General features: G+C 58.1%; 1 protein-coding gene across 25 annotated transcripts in view; it reads left to right on the top strand.

The window, feature by feature from the left end:
* Positions 1–714: 714 nt before the first annotated feature.
* Positions 715–25948, top strand: part of ABLIM2 (actin binding LIM protein family member 2) — a 142208-nt gene continuing 116974 nt past the window's right edge. For 24 of the 25 annotated variants that reach the window (XR_012131893.1, XM_073238021.1, XM_073237999.1 and 21 more), the window contains exon 1: positions 23546–23670. Coding sequence is in view for 24 of the 25 variants with exons in the window: in XM_073238021.1 (XP_073094122.1) it covers positions 23547–23670 (124 nt within the window). In the remaining variant the exon portion in view is untranslated. Of the gene's footprint in view, positions 865–23545; positions 23671–25948 lie in introns of those variants that run through there. The other variant, XM_073238004.1, reaches the window with a different exon arrangement.

The following is a 25948-nucleotide window of genomic DNA, read 5'->3' on the forward strand; positions in this document are numbered from 1 at the left end:
GTCAGACGTCCTTGACCATCAGCGTCACGTCCCAGAGATTCTGCCTCCTGAATGTTGCTCCGTTCAGGCCCTCTGCACTCCCTGCAGCCCCATTTTGTCAGTACCAGGCAACGTGGGGTCCGCCTGCTCCCGTTAATTTCTTGACATCCACCCCTAGCCCTCCCTCTCCTGCACCCAGACCCAAGCCCTGCGCTTGGGACGGTCGCCGAGGGCAGTCTGTCACTGGGGGGATAGGGCCGGGACTGCGACGGGGTGGGCCGTGCCCCTGCTCGCGTGAGGGTCCGTAAAGCGCGGGTGCACCTGGAGTCCCGGCAGGGGAGGCGGGCGATCCTGTAGCGCCTCGCCTCATGTTTCCCTCTCTGCAAACTGGGAAAGGCAGGGGTTGGCCCAGAATATCTTCAAGTCCCCCTGCAGCCGTACGACTCAACGGGAGCTGCAACAAGTTCGCTTTTCCCTTGGTCACCGGCAGCCAGGCAGCGATGACAGCTCAGCCGAGACCCTGGAGCAGCGGCGAAAGGCCGCAGCGGTGTCCCCCGCGTGAGCGTGCGTAGGCCGCGCGGCCTGCTGGGACTTGTAGTCCTTCCGTGAGGCGGCTGGGCGCGAAGGCCGAGCGGCGGGGGCGCGGTGCCTACACTACCCAGGGTGCGCCCCGTCCGCTGCGCGAAGGGGGCGGGGCGGGCCTCTGGGGCGGGGCGGCGGGGCGGGGTTTGGCCGTGAGCCGCTGGGCTGCGGCGCTGCGGGCGGGCGCCGGCGGAGCGTGGGGGCCGCGGACCCGCTGGCGGCGGGCGCGGCACCTGCAGTCGGCGTCGGTGGGCTGCCGTGGCGTCGGATGCCGCCGTCGCGCTGCCGCTGCGATGAGTGCAGGTGAGTGTGGGGACGGGGCGAGTTGGCGGCGCACAAGGGCTGGGGGCTCTCTGGGGCTGCACCTGCAGCATAGGGGAAAATCGCCCGGCGGCTCCGCCCAACTTCTGCTCCAGGGTCTTGGCGTCCCGAGGGCCCGGCGCGCGGCCTCCCGGCCCAGCGCTGGGGCGCGTGCAGCTCTGCAGCACGGGCTGGGGGAGGATGCGCTGGGCCGTCTGGAAGGCGCCACTCCATTGCGTCCGAGTGGGGTCTGGGGTCTCTGGCTGCCCTAGGCGAGGAGTCCGGGCGAGGGGCGCGCGGCCGCGGCAGGCGGTGTGATGACACCGGGGGCTCTGCTGCAGGGGGCGTTGCCCTCCCGCGGCTCCCGCAGCGCCTGAGTCGGGCGCGTCAGGCAACCCCAGGCGTCCAGGGCTCGCCCGCGGCAGATTTGGGGGCGCGGAGCCCGCAAGTGTGTGCTACCCACCCGTGTCCCCGCTCGTCCTCCGCGGCCCCTCAGCCCTGCGCATCCCCACCGGGGCCTCTCCTGCCGCACCCACCGGATCTGACCGCCTCTGGGTGGCGCTGGAAAATCCCACAGCGCCACAAGCCAGCCGCGCCTAGTGCGCCCGGGGAAACTGAGACCCAGGGGACGAGAATTTGGAGCATAACCTGAGAAGCCCCGTTTCGAGAGTGTTCTGGCGGCCGGCACAGGGCGCAGGGCCCGTCCAATACATTCCCTGGCAGCGAGCGGCCTCCCCCCATTTTTCAGGGTGCAACCGAGGCTCACCAGGCTCGGATCACTTGCTAGACTCACGCAGCTGGGCGGGGATTCGACCCTGACTTCTGTGCTCTTTCCCCTGAGCCTGTCTGGCCACAGACCGCAGTGTGGCCTGTGGCCACGGTGCAGAGATCAGTGGGGACAGCTGCTTCCCCGGGGTGCTCAGCCCGGGAGGGGAGTGGGTGCTTACTGTGTGCCCTGGGCTTGAGGGAAAGCTAAGCTTCCGGGGAGTCAGTCCCCTCCACTGCCCAGCCAGGGAAGGAGGAACCACACTGGCAGTGGGCGTTGAGAGGGTGGCTGAGAGCAAATGGCAGGCGGTGGGAGGCAGGATTCTCTGGAAGATTTTTGAAATGGCCAACCTGTTATCTGGGGGTGGCTGGAGAGCAGGGCACCCTGACGCTTGGCAGAACCTCCAGAGACATTTCTCTGAGGGCAGGTGGGGGTGATGGCAGGGTGTGTACAGGGTAATTTTAGGCTTTCTGTGACCGTAATTGATACCCCTGGTGTCTCCTATAACCAGGGAGGGTCCTGGCCAGAGGGCTGGCATTTTCTCCCCTCCCTGTATCTGGTTGTCTTGAGAAAAGAGGTATGTGGGCCCCAGGGAGAGTGGGGGATCATGGTTCAAAAGAGCAAGGGGACTGAGGTTTGACCCGTAGTGTCTGCCTGGTAGTGGACAGTGGTGGTTTGGGGTAAATCATGGCACCTTCCTGGGCTTGCCTCCTGACGTGTAGAAGCAGTATTGTCTGGAGAGGATGGGAGTCAAGTGAGAAGTCACATGCATAGTGAGTCCTCAGTAGCCTGTGATGGTCATGCTAGGCGGTCAGGCTTACCTCGGTCTTCCTGAGGTACTCCAGCGCTTTGGAACTGGCAGTGGACATGGTCTCTTGTCTACCTGCGGCTCATGCCCCAGACCTGTGCCCAACCCATTATTTCACCCACACCTGTTGTGGGGGGAGCAGTGGTCCCTTGTGCCTGCCCTTGGCCATAATGTCGGGTCACTGTGCGCATGTGGCAGGTCGGGCTTCCATTGTCAGCAAGGGCAAGGTCACCTGACAGCCCTCCACACAGAAGGCTGGCACCAGGCTGAAGCTCAGCGCCACAGGCGTGGCCGGGCATCACTGGGTCCCATCTCTAGCTGCTCACATGGGCCTGATGGCCAAAGCCCAAGGCAGCCTGGATGATGCCCCCAGGTGAGGGGCCCACCTCGCTTTGGTGCCATGGGCTGCAGGCACCATCTCTTCCAGTATGGCAGCACAGATGGGCGGCTTTGAGATGGCACAGGAGCAGCTGATGGCTTGTTTCGTCACTTACTGACTTTGGGTGGCCAGGGAAATTGTAGGAAGTGGCTTTCTGTGTCACACAGGGTTGGATCCGAATCCAGCACACCAGCAGTAGGGTTCGCATGCCTCAGTTTACCCACTGCATGGAGGGCGTGCCTTAGCTCCGTGCACAGTGCCAGCCTATGTACAGTGGGGCCCAGTGGATGATGTCAGCATGGTGGTGGCTTCATAACATCACAGCCTATGTGGTCACAGCAGTGGGGTGGAGGAATGTGCGTCAGCTGTCAGGGGCTCCAGTGCCAGCTCTGCCACTGACAGGCACTGGGTCCTTGAGCAGGACATACCCTCTCTGAGCCTAGATGTCCTCCCTGGGTGGCTGTTGGAATCCTCCAGCCCTGAGGCCAGGGGTTGTATTAGTCTGCCAGGGACAGGGTGGCTCAAACAACAGACATTTACCTTCCTGCGCCTCTGCAGGCTGGAAGTCCGCCGTCAAAGCGCGGGCAGGCCGGCCGCTCCTGAGGCCTCCTTACCTTGCAGGTGGTCCCCCCGTGTCCTCACGTGGTTGTCCCTCTGTGTGCATGTGTCCGGTTTCCCCTTCTCATAAGGACAGCAGTCAGATGGGATCTGGGCCTGCCCTAGTGGCCTCATTTTATTTTGACTCCTTCTGTAAGTACTCCATCTCCAAAGACAGCCACATTCTGAGTGCTGGGGGCTAAGACTTCAGGATATGAATTGGGGGGACACAGTTCATTCCTTCACAGGGAAGCACCGCCGGGTGGGGGGCCTGGGGCCTGGCTCCACTGTCCTCTGTTCCCGTGGCTGCGGGTTAGGTTCACGGAGCTATGAGGGACCTGAGGATGCTCCGTGCAAACTCACCCATCGCACAGAGGGGAAACCAAGGCCCAAAGAAGGAAAAACAACTGTCCAGGGTCAGAGTGTGTGGCAGCACCAAGACCTGAGCTCCGGCCCCCAGTTCTGCTTGGCAGAGTTTGGAACAGTGAGGTGCATACTTCATCGGACCCTGACGTAGCCACAGAGATGCTCACCTGAGCGTTATGACGAACAGCAGCAAGTTAGAGGCCCCTAAATTCAGAGCAGCGTGGTGCGACATTAGTCGGCCCTGCCGTCATACATTCAGTCAACAAATATTCACATATGTCGTCATATATTCGGTCAACAAATGTTCACAAATGCCTCCCATGCGCTGTGCGCTGCTCTGGGCCCTGGATTCAGCAATGCACAAGAACAAGCGAAGCCCCAGATCCCCCTGAAACCCCTTCCACCCGGTGGGGGGGCTGCACTCTAGTTAAGAGCACATGAAATTTTGCTGTTAGGAGAAAATACTTAAGAAAACAAGTTTAATTTAGAAATAGCTGAAGGCAAAAATCCTGTATTATATGTGACCTCAACTCTGCCAAAAAAAGGAAGGAGAAAGACCTATAAGAAAATATGTGGCAACATCAGCAGTGGCCCTCCTCTCCTGTAGAAAGGAGAAGCCAGGTTCCCATCTGCATCTTTATACTTTTTGTGGCTTTTCCAGGTTTTCTCACTGTACATGCTTTTCTTACACCATGTAAACTCCAGTGAAGAGGAGAAAGACCTCCCCGGTCTAAGGAGGGCACGCTCTGACGAGGTCGTCTGTGACTCAGTGAGAGGTCCAGATGATTCCATTCCCCACAGGCCACTGCCCTTTGGCTTGGAGCAAAGGCCCCCCAGCAGGCAGCACTTTGGAGGTTCACACAGGCAGAGGCACTGGGGCCAGGTTTCCCTGCATGACTCCATCTGAATTAGGGGCAGCAGAAGACAGGTTGTCCTGACCCAGAAATTCATCTGAAATGGCATCTGAGGAGGACGGCCGTGGCCCGTTGGTCCTCTCTGGCTCAGGGCATGCATCCATGAGCCCAGAGCTCTTTGTCCCTCACGTTCAAGGTTACCTCCTGACTGCCCCCTGAGACCCTCTGATTCTTCATGGTCTGTACTAATGAGCCAGTCTGGGGACACATGGCATATATTCTAGAATCAAGTCCTGCCTTGGGTGATCTCTTGGAAAGTCCGGCCTTACTGTCCCAGAAAGGGAATGTGACCCTCACAGGGAGAAGTTGCTCGGCTGACACCCTGAGCATTCACAGCCTCCTCTGGGGCCTGGGAGAGCTGGGAGCTGGAGCCAGGAAATGGGCATGTCCTGGCAATGAAAGGAGAGGGCAGGAAGGGATCCGGGCTGGGGAGGGGTCTGTCCTGCCCCTGGTCCTCAGCCAGGCCAGCCGCAGTGGCCGACAGCAGCCTGACCCCACAGCCTGGATGGCATGCTCCCCACAGACACAGTTTCCCTGCACCCCACCTCTGTCCTGGCCTTGGCAGGACGTGGTAAGACTGCCTCAGAACTTGGGTCTCAGGCTCAAATCCCAGCTCTGCCACCCGCTAGTGTCACCTCTCCTCAGACCTCTGTGCTCTGTTTCCGCCTCCCCCAGGGTCTTGCTAGGGACTGAAGGAGCACACGCCTGGCACGTGGGAGGGGCTTGGAAAAGCAGTTCAACAGTTCTGATAGGAAAACTTGGGCGGTGTTCAGATGGCGGTTCCTGTTTTCTAGTGATGGTCACATGGGCCTGCCAGCATGGAGGGCCTAGCAGCAGGGTGCCAGCGGCGGCTGCGGCATAGTGGGCCTTGGGGCTCCAGGTGTGCAGGCAACCTGAGTGGGGCGGCTCTGTTTACTCAGGGATGTTTCCATTGCCGAGGTCGCTAGGGTGTCGGGCAGCACCCTCCTTCAGTGTCACGGCAGCCATGGTGATGTGTGCTCCCCCGGGCACTGTGCCCATCCAGACGCTCCTGAGATCCACACAGCACCTCTCAGGGCTGCTGGGGTGTTCCCCCTTATAGATGGGGACACAGGTGCTGAGGGCCCGACCGTTGCATGAGTCTCACCGTTTGTAAATGGCCGAGCTGGGTTTGAACCTCCATGTGCCCAGATGCTCTATGTGCTGACTGGGTGGGCTCTGTCTGCTGTCTTCCCCCCCTCCCCCACTGCAGGCATTAGTCGGCTTCGGTGGGCAACTTACTGCCCCATAACATGTGGCTGAGTGTTTGGGATGGATGAAGCCTGACGCATTTGGGCATTGTGACAGTGCCTCATAGCGGGGTATGTGCATAGCCCGTCACCTGGGCCGGGAAGCACCGTCCCACCTCCCAGGTGTGCTGCCTGCTGCACAGGGAGGCCCATCTCTGCTCCCAGAGTGCAGGCTCTTTCCTCTGCCTCCTGTGGGGTGTCCTGCTGGGGTGATGGCATGGCCCCAGGGGATCCCCCCCCAGTCAGCTCGAACAATGACAGTGCCACCATTTCAGGTCCATGAGGTTCCCTGTAGCCTTGACCTGAATACTACTCTCCGCTCTGCCTGGTCCTGGGGCCCTCCCTGCGCTGTCTGTCCCTCTGGAATCAGTGAGCACAGCCACCGCAGGCCCCTCCTGCAGTGCCCAGCCCTGCCCATCGGCACCAGCCAGCCCCATCCAGGGTGTCTGAGCTCCCTGGACTCTCAGCACCCCACCTGGACCTCGGGTGAGCCATCTCCTCTCTCTTGCCTCGGTGTACCCATCTGTAAAAACAGGCCACTGCCATCTTCGGGGGTGTGACCTGCTTCCTTCCAACAACACGGGTTCCTACACTGTCCCCAGAGAGGTCACCTGGGTCTGAGGCTGAGCCATCGTATCAGGGCAGCACGGCTCCCCGCTCCTGTGCAGAGCTCCTCTGACAGTCTCTCGGTCCTTTGCCCTCTGCACTGAGGCCCTGTGATGCGCAGGGGCTTCTCCACGGCCTGCTGGGGAAGGGGCGTCTGTGTTTGTCTGCATGGAGCCAGTGCCAGGAGGGCTGCTACGGCCTCTGTGTCAGCGGGAACGAGTTGGGCAGGTGGAAGGTGTGCTTTGAATTCTGTGACATTTGCTTTTCCTTGATTCAGCCAACAGCAAGTCCTGCTGGCACTGGGGCTGGTCCTGGGCGTCTCCTGCCCACATCAGGCTTGCTGGTGAGCCAAGTATATACTAAGCAGGCTCTGTTGCAAAATGATGTACTTGGGGATTTCATTTTGCCTTGGCAGAGGCATCTCAGCAACCAGGGAAACAGTCTTGAAGCCTTGGAAAATATAGCCGGTGGCTTTGGGCATAAGCACACCTGGGCTCCATTCCCAGCTAGTTGTGTCCCTGCAATCAGGTTGCTTAATTGCCCTTTGCCTCAGCTTCCCCACCTGTACAGTGGAGATAGTAGCACCCATTTTCAGGATTGCTCGTGGGCTATGTCAAGGGCCTGGGGTACAGTGGTACCAGGAAGTGAGTGGATGGGTCTTCCTCCCAGCTGTCACTCTCAGAAGCCGGGTCACACCTGAACTTGGCCTTGCAGGGTCCATGTGACATCGCTTACCCCATCAGGGGCTTACAGAACAGCTCCCTCTATTCCTGCTTCCGCTCCCTCCCCTGCCGGCCTGCCCCAGTCCTGTTTACACCTCCCGCCCAGGGCCTGTTGCAGGAGCAGCCCAGTCCCCAGAGAGCTGCCAGTGCGGGCTGTAGTATCATCCTCATGGGGTGTGGTGTTCTGGTTGTCAGACCTGGCTCAGAGCGTGGTGGTAGCTGCGCGGTGCTGGGCCAGCCTCCCTCCGTGCTACGGTCCTGCCTCCTGCACGTAGCACTCGCTGTACACCTAGAGCTACGGCTTCTTCATGCATAGGACGGGGAGACCGGGGAGATGATCCAGTGATATGCATCCAGCCCACAGTGTCACTGCTTGCACAGCACACTGGGCTCCTGTCCCTGCTGGGGGTCTGTCCTCAGGGCAGGGCCAGGCCCAGGCTTGCTCTCTGAGGGGCCCACCCAGGTGTCTTGTGACAGCTGTTCCATGAATGTCTGTCCAGTGGGAGACGAATGCTGGATGGCGCGCAGCCCCTACTTTACTTCACGCTCTGCCTCCTCCGATGGCCGTCCCTCTGCGTGGAGGGCTCACGGCCCCGCCTCTCTCTAACCCTCTGCTTCTCCTGGGACCCCAGCAGCCCCAGGATCTTACTAGAAAATGATGTCTCCAAGGTCCCAGTTGGCACTGCAGCTGGGCATGAAGTTCCAGAGAGGAAGAGTCGCAAGGCCCCTACTTGTTTGGCAGCGGGGTTTCAGGTGCTTCGGGGTGAGCTCGCCCCTTTGCCTGGCAACTGTCTGTCTAGGCCCCCGAGGGACAAGGACTTGGGTACAGGGGGCCTGCCTGGGAGGAGGTCCCAGGAAGCACAAGTGAGAGAGAAAGGAGGGTGGGCTGGGGAGGAGGGATGGTCGGGGGTGTCTGGGTGGTGGGCAGCCCCTGCGGGCCTCTGGGGCCCGGGCCCACCGCACGCCAGGAGGAGCTCTCCTTAGACGCTGGCCTTGCTAGAGGTCTGCAAGGCCCCTTGCCTGCATCTCCCCGCTGCTTTCCTGCACCCGCCCCACCTCTTCCCCGAATCCTGGGGGTCCTCCTCCTCCTCAGTCTTCCCAGGTCCCACCGGGCCTCCGGAACTGTGACCCTTCCCTCCACTCCTTCAGGGATTTCCCGGCCCTCCCTCCTCAGAGCTGGTGGGCAGCAGATGGAACAGGGGCTTCCAGCCGAGGACTCGGTCTGCTCCTGGCAGCTGTGTGACCCAGAGCCAGGCACTGCCCCTCTCTGAACTGCCTCACCTCAGACGGGGGTAGGGGTGAAGATGTCCCTGTGCTTATCCCCGGAAGCTGTGGGTAGGGCTCCTTATGGCAAGAGGGGCTGCAGACGGAATTCAGTTAGAGATCTTGCAATGGGAGGCTACCCTAGTGGACGCCTTGTGATCACAGGGGTCCTCATACGAAGGCGGCATGAGGATCAGAGAAGAGAAGCTGGTGAGATGGTGAGACGATGGAAGCAGAGGCGAGTGGAGGGACGCTGCCACCCTGCCGGCCTTGGACATGGAAGAGGGGCCACGGGCCAAGGGCACAGGCGTCTCTAGAAGCTGGAAAGGCCAGGCATGGCTTTTCCCTTGGAGCCTCCGGAGGCAGCCCGCCCTGAAGACCCGTTCACACTCTGACCCAGACCTGTAAGAGTGCACATTTCTGTTGCTTTAAGCCTCCAGATATGCGGATTGAAGATGGCTCCAGAACTGCAGGGCTATGTTGCTGTGTGGTTTTGGGGTGCCGTGCGCCTGGGCCTCCTGCTCCTGCAGGCTGTGGATGAGCGAGTGAGGGCGGCTGTGGGGGAGGAGGGGCTGAGAGGGGCCAGCGTTTGAAGCAGATCTCCTGCAGGGCAGTGCGGCTCACTCAGCCTCCCCTGTCCCGGGCAGTGGGCCATGCCCCCGGCTCTGGACACCCCGCCAGGGCACACAGCACGTGGCCACCCCACTTCTGACTAGGTGGGCCTGTGCACCCCTAAAAGGAGGTGGCCGCTGACAAGTACCACACATCGTGAGGCTTCAAACAGCAGGAGCGTGTCCTCTCACCATTCTGCGCGCCAGCAATCCGAGGCCACTGTCACTGGGCTGAAGTCCAGGTGTCGGCAGGCCTCCTTCCCCGGAGCCTGTGGAGAAGGGCTCCTTGCCTCTCCCGGCTCCGGCGCAACCAGCACTCCCTTGCTTGTGGCCACGTTGCTCAGTCTTCAAGAGCAGCACCTCCAAACCACCCCCTGTGCCCCGCCTTCGCACTGCTCTTTGCGTGTGCCAGGCCTCCCTCCCATAGGGACTACCTATGGCTGCAGGTAGGGCCCATCTGCATAAGCCAGGATAACCCTCATCTCAAGATCCTTACCTTCATCACATCTGCAAAGACCAAACCCCCTTTTTTTTTAAACCACATAAGGCCTCATTCACTGGTCCTGGGGACTGGATGTGAGTATCTGGGGGGAGGTGGGAAGGAACCATTCAGCCCACCCCAGGCGGCTTCCGGAGCATTCCGCGTCTGGGACTGACACCACTTCCCTCCTCATAAGGGTCTCTAGAATAGCTGAGGGTTTGAGAGGATGACTTCTAATAGGATAAAAAATGGTACTCTTCACTAAATGTAAACATCCCAAATTCTGTGAGCCAAATAGTGTCACAGATTGCTGACTGGAGCATCAGTTTGTACCATCTTTAGGGGACAATTAGGCAAATGCATCGGGCGTTAAATACACTCATGCCCTTTGATAGAGATGCTGATTCCGGGAGTCTTTTCTGGAGAAAGGCTCTAAAACAGACATGTGGATTTGTGCCTACAGTCTCTCACTGAAGGGCTTGCACACTGCAGCAAAGAGGACCAGCCGCAGAACGCTGGGGGAGTGAGTTACCATCTCTCCATAGCCGTGGTTCTCAAACTTTTAGGGTGCAGGACCCCTTCAACTCGAAATTATTGAGGACCCCAAAGAGCTTATGTTGAAGTGGATTATATTTATTGATAATTACAATGGGTAATTGTAATTATATAATTCAATAAATTATATTTATTGAAATTACAATGGGTAAAATTCTAAAACATTTGTTAATTCATTGAATAGTAGCTCTTTGTATATGAACACAGTATTTTCTAGTGAACAGAATGGCACTGCTTTACAGTTCTGCAAATCTCATTACTGTCTGGCTTCATAGTGGACAGCTGGACCTCAGGTCTGGTCTGTATTCACTCAGTGGTGATGTCATGCGTCATGGAGCTTCTGAAAAGCTCCATTTTATACTTGGGAGAAAACATAAATAAAAACAGAAATGAAAAAGAAAATAACATCTTAACCTTATTATAAAAATTCTTTTGACCCTACAGATTGGGGTCTTGGGTATCCTCAGGGTTCCCTAGACCACACTTCAAGAACTGCTCATAAAGGATGGGATACTATGCAGTTGTCAAAATAATTTTGAAGGAATTATAAAGTACTGGTATCAGTATTGATGATAAATGAAACAAGATACAAAATTTTATACATGGTTTCATCTCTACAAAACATGCAGAGAAAACACACTAGGAGAAATAGATCAAAATGCCAATAGGGTTGTGGGCAACTTTTCCTTTTTTCCTGGCGCTTTGCTATTTTATTTTTTCTTGCTGATTCATGTTAAGGATTTGCAAGAGACAGGATTTTGCTCCAGGAGGTTTGATTTGAGAGCAGCTGTCTGCTCGCGGGCACCCAGCCAGCTCTTGCTCCAGGGATGGCATTCTCTATTTTGGGAATACACTTTCACTGTGGCACTAGGGCTGTGAACGGCATCAACACGTTACAAGCATAGGAATTCAACGTGTGTAGTGTGTGTGTGTGTGTGAGCTCTTGTGATAATTTAGTCCATAGTTACAAGCGAGAAGGAGCTCTCGTCTGGAGCAAATTGCACAGTTGCTGAGGAGGAATGAGGAGCTGGTCTGAAATTCCACGTCCTCAGCTGGAATGTCTGTAGCAGGCAGGGCTCCAGCAGAGAGCTAAATATATCCTGGGTGTGTGCTGGCAACCTCAGGAACCCCACACCCCATCCTGGTTGGAGCTCAAGGGAGTGATTGATTTGTCTGATAAAAATCAGCGAGTGGAGTGCCGTTGATGGAGCATCTAGTAGCTATGGACATGGTAGAGAGGTTGGGCAGGCTCCATCTCCAAGGCCACAAATCCCTGTGGGTGGGGATTAATCCCCCAAGTCTCAGACAAGGACACAGGGAGTTGAGAGGGAGGGTGAGTTGCCCAAGGTCACAGGGCTGGTGAAGGGGGAGGCAGGGTTCAGACCGCCCGCCTGGCTCTGGGAGAGCCCTCGAGTGTCGCCTCCCTTGAGAACATGCATCTCCCCGCTGGGTTCTTCCGAACTGATAAAGGGGTCTTGCAGGTGATAAAGAACAGCAGTATAGTGATAGCCCGGGACAAGTCTGCAGTAGTCCTCTGACCCTGACCCTGCAGGGTAGTTACCACGGCTGCCCATTTTACTGGTGGGGACATGAGGCTGGGTGACATTGAGAAACCTGCCCTGAGCAGCCCAAGGGTCGTGTGGATGCCGGCAGCCTCTTTGCAGATCCTGTACCCTCCTCCCTCCGTAATCTGCCGTTAAATGTGGGTCAGCTTCCAGCCCATGGCCTCGAGCGTTTGCATGGTTGAGATTCTCCTCACGCTTCACCTTGCCCGGAGGCTGGGCTCCTGCCCTGTAGCCGCTGGCCGGGCATGACTGGGCAATGTCATCACCGAGGAGCCATGGGGGGTGGGGGTGGGGAGGATTCTGAAAGAGACTTAGAAAGAAATGATCCTTTTTTTTACTTAAAAAAATCCCTCAGCCTCCAAGGTGGGCACCCTGGCAAGAGCATCTTGCTGGGGATTGGGGTCTTGAGGACCGCTTTTGTTCCCACCCTATGGGCATGGGCTGCTCCCCCATTGATGCCCTGCTCTGAGCCTTCGTGTCCCCGTTTCCCCTGACTCTGTGGGTGCCCCTGCAGTCCAGTGGGAGATCTCAGTAGGACTTTGCTCTGGATTTGAGGGATGGTGGACAGCTGGGCCTCAGCCTGCCTCCTAGCTGTGGCATCTGCAGGAGGTGGGGGCTTTTCCCTGCCCCTCTCCCGACAGGTTCCTGGTTCCTTCCTGGGGTGGCTGACCCCAGGAAGGACGCCCCATCACAGAAGCCCCTCTCCCTGCCCCAAAGGCAGGCCCCACCCTGCGTCTCTGGGCAGCCGCTCCCTCTAGTGGGCAGCCAACCAGCCCAGCATCCGCAGGGTTGGGTAGGGGGTGGGCCAGGTGATGGCTTCACTGGAGTGTGTCGGTCCCCTGACCAGGTGCTGGAGGTGACCCTGCCTCAGCTCGTTCCTCTGCAAGCTCCTGGCCAGCCTGATGAGAAAGGTGGACAGTACATGATGAGGACACATCAGCCTGTTGGTCATCTCACTTAAGAAAAGCAGAGTGGCCTTTTTCCAGGCTTCATATGGCTTGTTAAATATGTGTCTCTTCAGCTCCTGGGAGCGGGAGTGTGACCTGTGAGGCCAGGTGACAGGGATGCGTGCCCACTGTGTCTGTGGTGGGGGCCATTGCAAATGGCTGGGGTGCTCTGCCTGGCCTCAGGGGCTCCCTGTGCCGACCCTAAAGGGCGATATTGGGGCAGCGGCCTAAGGCCCATGGGGTCCCGCCCTCTGGAAGTGTGGTCCGGCCCGGGAGCAGACCGTCACCGCGGCTGGGCTTCAGTGCCACATAAACAAGCGAGACCCAGAGACTCAGGGAGGGTTTCAGGCCAGTACCCAGACCGGGCTGCAGCCTGGCCCTCAGCGTCCCAGTTCTGAGAAAGAGGGTTACTCCAGGAATAGAACCTTTTATTTCCCACTGCAGGCCGGGCTCTTGGGGCCACAGCAATGCAGAGAGCAGGGGCGCCAGCGGCCGGGATCTGTGGCTTGAGGAGGTGTGGACCTTCCCCGGCCACCTCAATAGCTCCCACGCCTTGCACCGTCCTGGGGTCCTGCTCCAGCAGAGGCGCTGGGGGCCTCTCTCCCTCCAAGCAGGGCCTGTGGTTGGTGCGGGGTGATTGTCCTGCCTTCTGCTTGGAGCCAGTGAGTAGAAGCTCCCAGTCAGGTCTTCCTCCACTCTGTGTCCAACACCTTCGAACCACCAGTGTGCAGGCACAATGTTCATGTAGAACCCGTCACCCCAAGCATGTGAACAAAAGAAATTTCAAGGTGGGAACCCTGGACAAAGCTTGGTAAGCCATGCAGTCAGCACGTTGTTGCAAATTCTCCTTTTACTTAAAACTCAAAATCACCCTCACGAATAGGTCTCCTGCACACAGCCCTGCGTATAGAGGTGCTCCGAATACTAGCACAGCGGATTCACCCTCTCCATGGCTTCTGTGGACACTGACTTATTCAGACATCCATCACTGGCCTCTGCTTGAACAAACAGGCCCGAATTGTATTAGTGTTTGGCAAAGGCCGTCTCCCTGGGCACCCACGAGCTTCTGGTGAGGGAAAATGAATTGCAGGGGCGGCTCTGAGTGAGGCCCCCTCTGCCTGTGGTCTTGCCCAGGAGGAAGAGGGGCTGCCTGTTAACCGCAGGGCAAGCCTGGGGCCTGGGCTGGCAGGGATTGCTGTGAGAGTCCACCTTCCGCTGCTTGGGTCTCTGGGCACTCCTGTCTGGGGACTCCACGAGCGGCCCTCTTTGAGTTCTCCCAGAGTCCTCAGGAATACACAGGGCTCCAGGGTCCTGGCCCCCGCCTGGGCCCTTCCCACCTGCTGGGATTGGAGCTGGTGTGCAGATGGCCAGGGCCGTGCAGGGAGGAGCTGGGGACCCAGATGACACCCAGCTGAGCTTGTGACCAGGTGTGATGACCTTGGGGCAGCTGTGCCCACAGGGAGCAGACATTGCCACTCATTTTCATGAGAAAAGAGACTTAGATGCCGTCCACAAACCCAGGCCGTAACTGCACCAACTTGGAGTTTACCGGTCCCTCGAAGCGCTGCGCTGCTCGGCCTCCCCACCGAACTGACAGGCTGGCCACACGTACCTGTGGGCACCCACACCTCCGTCCTGGCCTCTGCCTCTTCCTCCCCCCGTGCATCTGGGAGCCACCCCTGACCACTGAGGACCTCACCGAGGGGACTGAACCCCTCTTAGGGCTGTCACTTTCACTGGTCCAGCCTAGAACCAATTTTGTTACATCATTATTGTCAGTAGGAGTTGGGGCAGCGGCAGACAGGACACGCATCCATTTTCCCAAGAGCCGCGAGCAGAGGAGGCCTTCTGAGACTGAGCACGTGGGAGTGGCGCAGGCCTTCCCCTCGGCGTGGACGCTGCCCCTCGGGGGCTCAGGTCCTGTGCGGCGCCCTCACCTGGAGCTCCATCTCATGGAGTTTCCCCCACGACCTTTTATTTCTTCTACAGCTGATTGATGAGCGGCCCGTGTGATTCTGTGGAGTGGGTTTTCTGTGGTTGGACCACATGCTCTCTTTCCTTCACTAGGTGGGGAGTGTTTTTTTTGTTTTTTGTATTTTTGTATTTTTTTTTTTTTGGTTGTGGTAAAATATGCCTGACATAAAATACACCATTTTAGCCATTTTTAAATGTACAGCTGAGTAGTGTTAAGTATGTTCATATTGTTGTGAAGCCTTTGCACCATCATCTCCAGGACTTTCTCCATCTTTCCAAACTGAGACTCTGTCCCCATTAAATAATGCCCTGGCCCCTCCCCAGCCCCGAGCCCTGGCCCCTCTGGTCTACCTTCTGTCTCTCTAAGTATGGCGCTCGGGGGGCCTCATGCAGGTGGAGTCACACAGGATTCACCTTTGGACTGGCTCAGAGTTCTCAAGGTCATCCCCGCCACAGGCTGCGCCAGGATTTCCTTTTCAAGGCTGAATAATAGTCCACTGTATGGATGGACCGCATTTCGCTTACCCAGCCATCCACTGACAGACACCTGGACTGCTCCCACCTCTGCTGTGAAAACACCACTACAGACATGGACATGGGTGTGCAGATACCTGTGTGAGTCCCACTGTCGTTTCTCTGGGGACACACCAGACATAGCCTCGCCTGGCGAAGTGGTGATTCAACTCCATTTCTGGAGGAGCTACCCTGCTGTTCTCTGCAGCCACATGCCACTTTACATCCAGTGAGAGGTGTTTAGGGGTAGGACCTCGTTGGGTTGGTCTCTGAGTCCACCTTGCATGGCACGGACACCTTTGCTTGGCTGTAGGGCTGAGATCTGCCCACCCCTAACCCCACCGCTGGTCACCTCCACATGCCCCCTGGGCCCAGGCCATGCTGAGCTCTTGGAGGTCCCCCTAGCGGGCCATGCTCTTCCCCACCCTGCACCTTTGCACAGGCGCTTCCCCTTCTTGGGGTCCCCTTTCCCCTGGGGCCTGAATGCCTGGCCTGTGTCAGGGTCAGTAGTCCAGAGCATCGACCCCGGACCTGGAAAGCGTCTGCATGAGTGCAGAGCAGCTGGGGTGCCCTGAGGCCTGAGCCGGGCAGTACGGTGCTGTGGAGGGCAGCAGCTGGGCCCGGGCCACAGCAAGGGGCACCTGCCTGGGCAGTGAGGTGTGACCTGGCCACGCTGACTGGAGAGTGTCCACCTTCCCCCACTTCCCTTGGTCCTGTGAGTATGACTCAGGGTGGCCGTTGTTGGCAAGGCCTCCTCCGATCACCCACTGTCTGGTGATGCGGGGACTCTGGTGGGTGACGGGCCCCCATCCACAAAGCCCTGGTGGGGCGTGGCTAGCAAGGACCCTCCACTGCCTGCTCGCAGACCCTGCTGCCCCCAGCTTTCTGATGTGGAGTGTTGTTGCCCTGGGCAGAGGGGGCCTCTGTCGGCACATTTTGTTTTTTATTGTGGTCACATATACACAACACAAAATTTACCATTTTCACCATTTTTAGTGTCCAGTTCAGTGGCATCAAGTACATTCACATTGCTGGGCAGCCATCCCCACCATCCACCCCCAGAACTTCTCCATCTCCCCAAACTGGAGCTCCGTCCCCATTAAACATGAACTGCCTCCCCTCCCCTGCCCTGGGCCCACCACCCTGCTCTCCTCTCTGCGAGTGTGACCACTCCGGGGACCTCGTATGAGTGGAGTCACACAGGATCTGTCCTTTGTGCCTGCGGAGGACCCAGCGTCACAGCCTCAGGGCTCATCCACGTTCTGCTGGAGGCAGAGACCCCTTCCTCTTCAGGCCGAGTAACGTCGTGTCACGGGGACACCCTGCACTTGTTTCTCCATTCACGCCCTGGGGGACACTGGGCTGCTCTCACCTTTGTCTGTCGGGACTGGTGCCACTGTGAACACAGGTGTGTAAGTGCACAGTCCGCTTTTAATGGTCCCGTCAGCAGCTCTGTGCCGCCGACCTCAGGACCAGCCACAGGCAGGCCCTGCACCCCAGGTCCGAGAGGGTGCCTCATCTGCCCCTCACCACAGCCCTGTGACATGGCTGCTCCTGTGTCCCCAATGTGCAGGTGAGGAAACAGGCCAGCTGGGTGACAACTTTCCAGCGATCCAGCCTCTGCAGTAGGTGCTGGGTGATGGGAGCGCCGCATTTGGTACCCACGTCACCACCTTGTCTAGAGTGTCTGATTGCCTATGCCCATTCATTTGCTCATTGAGCACTGAGTGGGTCCCCTCTCTGCCCTGCCCTGGGCTGGGCCAGGCGGGATGCTCAGGGCTCAGCTCTGCCCTGGGAGCTCAGAGTATAGGGGGATGGACTCCCCATGCCTGCTGCAGGAGCCAGAGGTGTGTTTTGGGGGGTGTGCAAACCAGCGTTTGCCAACTTTGGCAACAGATGGGGAAACTGAGGCCCAGGAGAGGAGAGCATTTCCTCGGGTGCGCAGCCAGGTATTCTCAGTCAGTCTGTCTCCTGGATCCGGGAAAGCGAAGCTGCCGGTCTCTGGCTCCGCGCTGCTTTCTTCTCTGTCAGTGTTTCCCCAACTCTTTCTTTAGAAAAAATTGTAAGCGTTTAGAAAAGTTGGGGAAAGAGCAGTGCGGTGACTGGCTTGTAGGGCCTGCACCCGGGTGAGTCGGGCACTGACGGTCCCCCCAGGCCGCTTTTCTTCCTCTGTTCTCTGAGCCAGAGCGGTCAGTTCATCCGGACATGGTGTCCTGCCCGCGGCCCTGGCCTACGCCTGCGAGAAGAGGTCTGCCGTCCTGCGTTACCCAGCGCCCTGATGATGTACGCCTTCCAAACCTTTCTCCTCCGGGGTCCAGTCTAGGATCACGCTCCACAGCCGGTTAGCATGTTTCTGTCTTTAGTCTCCTGTATTCTAGAATGTTCTTCCCTCCGTTTTTCTTTTGTGCCATAGGCACTTTTGCAGAGTCCAGACCTGTCGCCTTGCAGATCATCTCACAATCTGAGTTGGTCTGTTTTTTGGCGGCAGGATGTGGGCTGAGAATTTTTGGAAGGAGGCTGCCACTGTGACCTCCGTCCTCCTCAGGAGGCACATGGCCCATTGGTCCCGTGTGCACTCAGATCTTAGTGCACCCTGTGCACACCCAGTGGGGATGACAATTCCTGCATGTGTGCCTTTGCGCGCCTGTGCAGATCTGCCAGAGATATTCCTGGAAGTGGGATTTGCTAAGTGGAATATCTCCTGCCGAGCCCCTCTCTGCAGAGGCTGTCCCAATTCATGCCTTGGCAAAGGGGGTAGGAGGGGCCCTCGATCTGGCCCCTTCCGGCCCAGCACAGGACAGTGTCTGTCTTCCCACATGTGCGGCCGGATGGGAGGAGCAGTGCCCTGCTTTGCCCCACCTCCCGGGTACCAGGGCGTCCAGAGCAGTTGCTGTGTTTCGGGGCCATTTGTGTCTCTGTGAATTTCCTGTTCCCCCCTTTGCTTGTTTTCCAATCCGTGGCTTGTCTGTATTGACTCCGGCAGCGGATGGGTGTGTGGACTGCATTTTGTCAGGCAGGGAGGCAGATCGCTGTGGTGTTGGTGCAGGCTGGCGTCCCTGGCGGGGTGGGGCTCCAGGAGGTCATGGGCAGGTGGGCACAGGACAGCTTCTGAACAGGGAGACAGGAGCTCAGTCATATCCGACCCACCTTCCCCACTGGCTGCTTTTCCCGGCTTGCCTGGCTTGCTCTGGGGCCCCCTGAGGCCCCAGCAGAGGGTCGGAACGCCTGTCCCGGCGTGGCAGGTGGCCCCCCGGGCCTCCTGCTTCCGGCTCCTGCCAGCGCTGTGGTCCCCACACTTGCCGACCCCCCTGGAGGACCCGCGGAAGCCTTTTCTCTGCCTTCAGAGTCCAGCTCCGACCCACCTCCTCCCTCTGGAGGCCCAGATCCCCCGACGGCGGCAGATGCCTTCCCCACTTCAGCCACAGCGGCGGCCACGGCTGCTCCTGCTTCTCTCCTTCATGACACTGACCACGAGGCAGATGCAGTTAGTTGGTTCCCCTGGCTCCCTGGACCCTGCTAATCCCCTGGCCCCGTGCGGGATGAGGCCTGGCACCTGGCTGTTACTTAGCACCCAGCAGGCCCCCACACTGGGGCAGGTGATGGCCCCGGCGTCCAGCTGCACACATCCTCTGTCGCACGATGAGACATCTGCCCACCGGCCTGAGCCTCGTACATCTGGGTGGTCCCCACTGCAGCCAGTGCCTGGTTAATACCTTGGGGGTCCCTGTGTGTTCTTTACCTCAGGGGTCCCTGGAAGTGCCATGTCAGGGACATGTGCATCACAAATGGCCCTGCAGACGCCATAGGTGGACACTTGGCGTGGGTCAACACGTTCCCAAGCACAGGTGGAGGGGCAGAGGACCAAAGGGGGTGGGCAGGTACAGGAGGGTGGGACCGGAGGGCGGTGGTCCTAGCCAGGCTGGGTGCTGAGCCAGGCTGGGTGCTGAGCTCCGGAGCAAGGTGTTAGGTTTCAGCCTGGGAGGCCGTGTGAGTCCCTGGAGATGGTGCTCAGTGCTGGGGACCTGGAGATTAGCATGGCAGGCGGAGGGACACTGATGAGGGTGGGATGGGGTCTCCGCTGGAAGAGAAGCTGGGGATGGGCAGGCGAGGGATGCTGTCGGAGGCACAGAGGATAAAGCACGATGTGGGAGGGTGGCCTCTGTGCCGGCTGCTCCAAGACCACCTTGGTTTTGATAAACACGGGAAAATCAGTATTCTCTGTGGCTTGTGTTCTCCACAGAGATGCTGAAGGCCCAGCCCTGTCCCTGTGAATGTGACCTTATCTGGAAACAGGCTCATTCAGATCATGCTAGTTAAGGTGAGATCATAGTGGACTAGGGTGGGCCCCAGTCCAGACCGACCAGTGTCCCTGTAAGAGGAGAGAGACAGACACACACACGCAGTGGAGGAGGAGTGACAGCAGAGGCAGAGGTTGGAGGAAGCCAAGGATAACCAGCCCTCGGCAGAAGCCAGGGGAGCAGGGAAGGGCTCCCCACACATGGTAGCGCGGGCCTGGCCTTGCTGACACCGCTGTGCGGGGCTTAAGGCTCCCAGGAGTGAGAGACCTGCTTCTGTCGCTTAAGACCCCAGCTGTGGTCAGTTGCTAAGCCACATGGGATGCTAATGCAGTCAGAGCTGGGAAGGTGCCAGGCAGTGCCAGGTGCTTTCACTGTCACATCTCATTGGTGTCCCTGCAGCCCAGGTAGTAGGCATCCTCCTTTCACAGACAAGGATGTGGGCTCAGAGAGGCAAAGCCTCTGTGCCAGTGACCCAGCAGCTGAGCAAGGGGGCCGGTGCAGACGCACCTGCTGAGCTGCGGAAGGGGAGCAGCTGAGAGAGGGTGTTGGTGTGTGCTGTGAGGGGCTGCTGGCTGGTGCGGAGCCATGGCTGAGGACGGATGCAATGAGAGGCATCCTCTTTTCCAACTGCGAGGCGTGGGGGCTTCCAGGTGGAGGTGTCCAGCATGCCGCTGGTGCTGAGTGTTGAGTGCTCAGGATAGGCCAGGACTGTACCTTAAGAATCCTTGCCCAGGCACCGGGTGATGTCTCCATCTCTCCAGGCCTCAGGTTTTATGCCCTGGAAAAGGTGTTGATGCTCCCTTGCTTCAAAGTCACCTTGAACGTCTGTACTATGTGCCACAAAGCTCGCAAGCCCTTGATCCCATTTGTTTCTCCCTTTTCGAGTAACACAGCAAATGAAGGTGTGAGTAAGCACGCCTGCTCCTGGCACCATGATGGGTGAACCAGCTGGGTGGGGAACCAGGCTGGCACGTGCAGCGGGGGCTGAGCCGGGAGCCAGGGCCGGGAGCGGGGTGGGCCTGCGCAGGGCCTTGGGGAGGCAGCAGACAGACTGAAGCCCTCTGGGACTGTCACCACTTCCCCTCTGGTCAGAGGCCCCCACACCGCCTGATGAGCCAGGCTGCCAGTGGGGCTCGGGCTGTGCAGGGCGGCGGGCGGCTGGAGGGTGGGCCCTCTCGAGGCGCAGCAGGACCGTGGCTTAGAGCCGGAGGGTCCTCCAGGCACCCTCGGTGTGCAGAAGAGCACGCTTCTCTCAGTCATCACGGCTTCACTCGGGTCCCCCGCCCTGGCAGGGGCACAGGTGTAGAAGGTGGGGTGGAACTTTCTACGCTGTGGGTGGCGACCCATTTGCGGGCATGCAAATCAGTTCAGTGGGTCACAGCAGCATTTGTTATGTAAAAAGCTGAATGGATTGGAGAGATAGCAGAGTTCCTCACCAGTAATAAGGGAAAGTACTGGTTAGTGAAAAAAACGCGTTACATCTTTAGGTACCATATAAACTGTCACTGTGTGCGGCACACTGGAAACTGGCCTTTCTGAAATACATGGTGTCATCCGCGGCCTTATTTGGAAGAAAGAGTCTTTGCAGATGGGGTTGAGGTAAGGATGCTGAGATGGGGAGGTGATCCTGGATTATCTGAGTGAGCCCCAAATGCAATCACAATGGGAAGGGGAGGCAGAGGAGGTCACGGACAGCCACAGAGAAGAAGGCAAGGTGACCAAGGGGATGGAGTTGGGGTGACGCAGCCACAGGCAGGAAGCACAGTCTCCGGAAGCTGGAAGTCGGTCACAGCAGCCGCAGGAAGTTCAGACGCTGGAATAAACAAGCCAGTCCTCAGCGGCAGTCGGGCTGGCCGGGGCTCTGCTACACATGGCACCATCCTCCTGGGTCATCAGATGGGCCCGGATGGTTCCGTTCCTATAAAGGCAGGAGCAGAACAGGGGCTGGCGGAGGCGTGTGAAGCCAAGACTCAGAACCAGCCCACCGCATGACCCCCACAAACGTGCCGATGGCCACAACTATCACGTGTTTGCCATGTGAGCGAACAAAGTTATGGGACAGGAAGACACCCCCTCGCCCAGCTGCCTTGAGGGGGGTGAGGATACAGAGAGAGCTCAAACCTCAGTCACCCCACGGGTATGCACACCTGTGCGTGCAGGGCCACGTCTGACCTGCATGTTGCTTTCTGTGTGCTGAGGTCGGAACAGTCTGGAAGCCACTGGCCAGTGACAGAGAACCAGCTCCAAGCACACGTCCCGGATGCTGTTGACCTCGAGGCTCACGGTTTTCTGGGTGCTGGTCTGCCTCTCCGTGACTTCCTGGGAAGCTTTCTGCTGGGGCAGGTCGCGCACCTCCTCGGAGCAAGGCCTGCCCTCTCTGACCTCACACAGACTGCCCCCTCTGCCTGGTGTGCGTGACCAGCTGCTCCTTGGCCTCTGTGTCCCTGTGGGGCTCTCCTCCAGGGCTCCCCCCTCAGGTCCCCAGAGTGCCCACTGCCCAGGGGAACCAGGGCACCTGTCACACCCCATGGGCCCCTCAACCTCCACCCAACTCTCAGGCTCAGTACCTACAACCCCTGTGCTTACCAGAGCTGGTTCCGTCCTGCCTGTGTCTCTGCCTCAGTTTCCTCTTGGGGAAGTAGGGCCGCGGCAGCTCCTGCCTCAGGTCTGAGGCAGCCAGTGGACTTGCTGAGCCCTCAGCCGGGTGTTGTCACTGTCCTCACTGTTCTGCCCTGAGCTGGGCAAGGAGCCGCAGGGCACCGACTACAGACCCAATGAACGGGACTCGCTTGCCACTTAGGCCCTGAGATCGAGGCTTCGGGCCAGCATGACTAATGAGGGTGAGATCAGGCATGCTGGGTGAGGGAGCCCCCACTCTGGCCCCCGGCTGCCCGCACCCGCTTTAGAGCCAATGGCATAGGGTATTTTCTCTGGGTGCTTTTGAGGGGTCACTCGGCCCACGCAGGGCCACTCCACGGGCCGAGCAGTGTGAAATGTGACTTGTGTTTTGGGGTGTGGCCCAAAGTCTCTTTCCTGCGGGATCCTGGCCTGGTTTTCTAAGGACTGGGTTTGCATACATCCTGCACACCACTGACCAGGACAGTGCCTGTGCGTTCTCTGCAGCCACAAGCTGGGTCCAGGCAGCACCTTGTGCTACACGGCTGGCCAGTCAGATAAGTTTCTATCTCGGAGATCTTAAAGCTGAAACTAGCAGAGCGGCACCTTGGAGAACAGGGGATGCCATGGGGCCACGCAGTAGCCAGGTCTGGGCAGGGGCCCAGTGCTGCCGTTCATGCCCAGGGGCCTCCCATCAGTTACCTTAGTTTCACAAGCCTCAGTCTCCCCTCTGGCACACTGGGGCTATGTCTTGGGCTAAGTAGGTCCCCCCAGTATTCATGCCCACCCAGAAGCTTAGCTTGTGACCTCATGTGGAGTAAGAGTCTTTGTGGATGTAATTAAGATAGGGATGGAGATGAGGTCATCCTGAGTTGGGGGGTTGCCCTGAATCTCAACTTTGGTGTCCTGATAAGAGAACGGTCCGTATGGGCACACAGGAGGCAGCCATGTAAAGGCAGTGGCAGAGACTGGATCGATGCCAACACAAGGCCAGGAGTGCCTGAGCCCCCAGGAGCTGGAAGATACAGGAAGGAGCTGTCCCTGGTGCCCTGGAGGGGGCAGCTGTGCCCACACCTTAATTTGGAGCTTCCGGCCTCCAGACTGAGAGCCTGAATGTGTCATGAAGCTTTGCATGTGTTTTTGGGGTTGCTAGGCAGCCCCAGGGCCCTGGCACGGGCTGCAGCTGCGACCACACCGGGCCCCAGGGGGCGGGTAAGCTCTCTCCTGCTGCCCCTGGCACACGCTGGCAGTGAGTGGGGCTGGCCCTCCCCAGCACCTGCCCAGTGCCCCACGCAGCTTTTCAAAGTCCCTTCCCTGATGCCTGGGAAACAGGTGCATCTCTGGAGCGTGGTGGGAGTCTATTTCAGTGAGCTGGGAAGGGAATGGGCCTGGCGCCCTCGGGCGTGAGGGTGGTGGCTACCACGTGACCCTCTGACATGCTGTCCAGATCCACGCCGGCCACAGAGCCTCTCCCACTCATCCAGCTGCTGTCCGCAGCCCCACAGTGCCCACGTTTCACGAGGAGGCCGTGCTCCATGGGGGTACCCGGAGGGGAGACAGGTAAAGCCCCAAACTGCCTTTTAGCTGAGACCTTCTGGCAGGGAGGAAGGCTGGTTTCTCTAGCTGGAAGTCTTGAGTCCTACAGGTAAGCTGTGGGGGTCTGACATGAAGGGGGCCGCCTCACTGAGCTGCCGTTTATGACTGTAGTGAGGAATCGGCGCTCACGAGCGCCCACATGGGTCCAGCTTCGGGGGCTTTCTTACGGACTCTTGACCATGTCCCTGTGGACAGACCCAGTTTAACAGGTGATCTGCTGAGGCTCAGGGAAGGGGAGGTTCTGGTCCAACATTACACAGTGGTGGGCATCAGAGGCAAGAGTGAGCTCCAGGGCCCTCCGACCCCGCTGTCTGGCCAGGAGTCCTGGGGCCGCAGCCGCGGCACCTGCCGTCTCCCCCATTCCTTCCTCCAGGGCAGGGATTCTCCACCAGGCTGGTCTTGCTCTTCAAGGGACATCTGGCAATGCTGGGAGGCAGTTTGACTGTCACGACCCCGGGAGGGCGTGCTCCAGGTGCCTGGCGGGTGGAGACCAGGCCAGCTGCCCAACATCCCCCAACACACAGGATGGCCCCCCAGAAAAGAGCTGTTGGGCCCAGAATGCTGGCTGAGCCTGAGTGTGTGGGGGCTCTGTCCTGGGCCCTCACCCTGCAGCTCCTCACCTCCATCCCGAAATGCACCCCGGGTCCTGGCTTCGTCCGGCACTGGGTTCAGTGCTCAGTGGTCGTCTCACGTCTGGACAGCTGGGACAGCACCTCTCATCCCCACGTCATCCATGTCTCCCCAGCGGGCTGCACACCCCAGGCCTTCTGTGGGAGGGGGGAGCCCTTGGCTGTGGCAGCCACAATGGCCTAGAAGCCAGACAGTGAGCTTCCAGCCCTGGCTCTGGCCTCATCTCACTGTGTCCTGGTCGGGGCACGTAACCACTCCTGGGGGCCTCAGCCACCTGTACAGAGGGGCCAGTTATGGCTCCTGCCTCCCAGGGTGTGTGGGTGAGCACAGCAGACACTGGACATGTGTTTCCCCAAAGCCGGTAGCTGTGGGGGCCCTCCGGCTAGCCAGCTACACCCCTGGGGGACTTCCTGGGGTAGCTGACCTTAGAGCACCAGTTGGCTTGGGGTCAGAGAACATCCCTCTGGCCTGGTCGGTGTACTGGATTGCTCTGAAAATACCAGCAATTCTAAGAGCTGAGACATGTGACTCCGTCCACTTCTCAAATGGAATTTCCATGCCGGGGCTGGGTGGGTCTCCCCGCTCAGCCGAGTACACCATGTCCTTCCCACCCTGGGTGTTCTTACCAGGTGGTGCGCAGTAACGCTGAGGGGGAATGCAAACAGTAGGGACATTGAAAATGACATAAATCCAGTAAATGAGCACCATCGTTCCTGATTCACAGGTGAAGAAATGGCATCTTGTGATAAACATAACAGTAAGGGAAATGTGATTCTTTTTATGTAGAATTACGGTAAGGGATAAAACTAAAACTATAAAACTCTTAGAAGAAAACATAAACATAGGGATAAATCTTTGTGATCTTGGATTAGGCAATGGTTTCTTAGAAATGACACCAAGAACACAAGCAAAAACCAAAACAGATATAAACTAGATTTCATCAAAATTCAGCACTTTTGTGCTGCAAAGAACACTATGAAGAAATGAAATAACTCACAGAATGAGAGACAGTATCTCAACCATGTCTGATCGGGGACTTGTATCAAGAATATATAAACAGCTCTCATAACTCAATCATATAAGACAATCCAATTAAGTGAACAAAAGATCTGAATAGACATTTCTCCAAAAAAGATTTACAAAAAGTGAACAAGCCCATAAAAAGATGCTAAACATTAGCCATCAAGGAAATGCAAATCCACAATGAGATACATCACACCTGCTAGGATGGCTACAATCAAAAAGGCAATAACCAGTGTTGACAAGGATGCGGTGATTTGGACCCCTCAGTCCTGCTGGTGGGAGTGAAAAATGATTCGGCTGATCAGGAAGCCAGCCTGGCCGGCCTTCAGATCGTCAAGCACAGTGTTACCATGTGAGCCAGCCATTCCCTCCTCGGTGTGTCCCTAAGAGAAATGGACCCGTGTCCATGCAAAGGGCTTGTGCTTGAGTGCTGACAGGAGCTTATTCCTAGTAGCCAAGAAGTAGAGACAACCCGAAGTCTTCAGCTGAGAAATGGATACATGTGGTGTGGTCCCATAAGGGAATATTACTTGGCCATAAAAAGGAATGAAGTGCTGACACATGCTAAAATGTGGACAAACCTTGAAAG

This window comes from Manis javanica, chromosome 5 (assembly GCF_040802235.1).
Source record: "Manis javanica isolate MJ-LG chromosome 5, MJ_LKY, whole genome shotgun sequence".
Classification (NCBI taxonomy): Eukaryota; Metazoa; Chordata; class Mammalia; order Pholidota; family Manidae; genus Manis; species Manis javanica.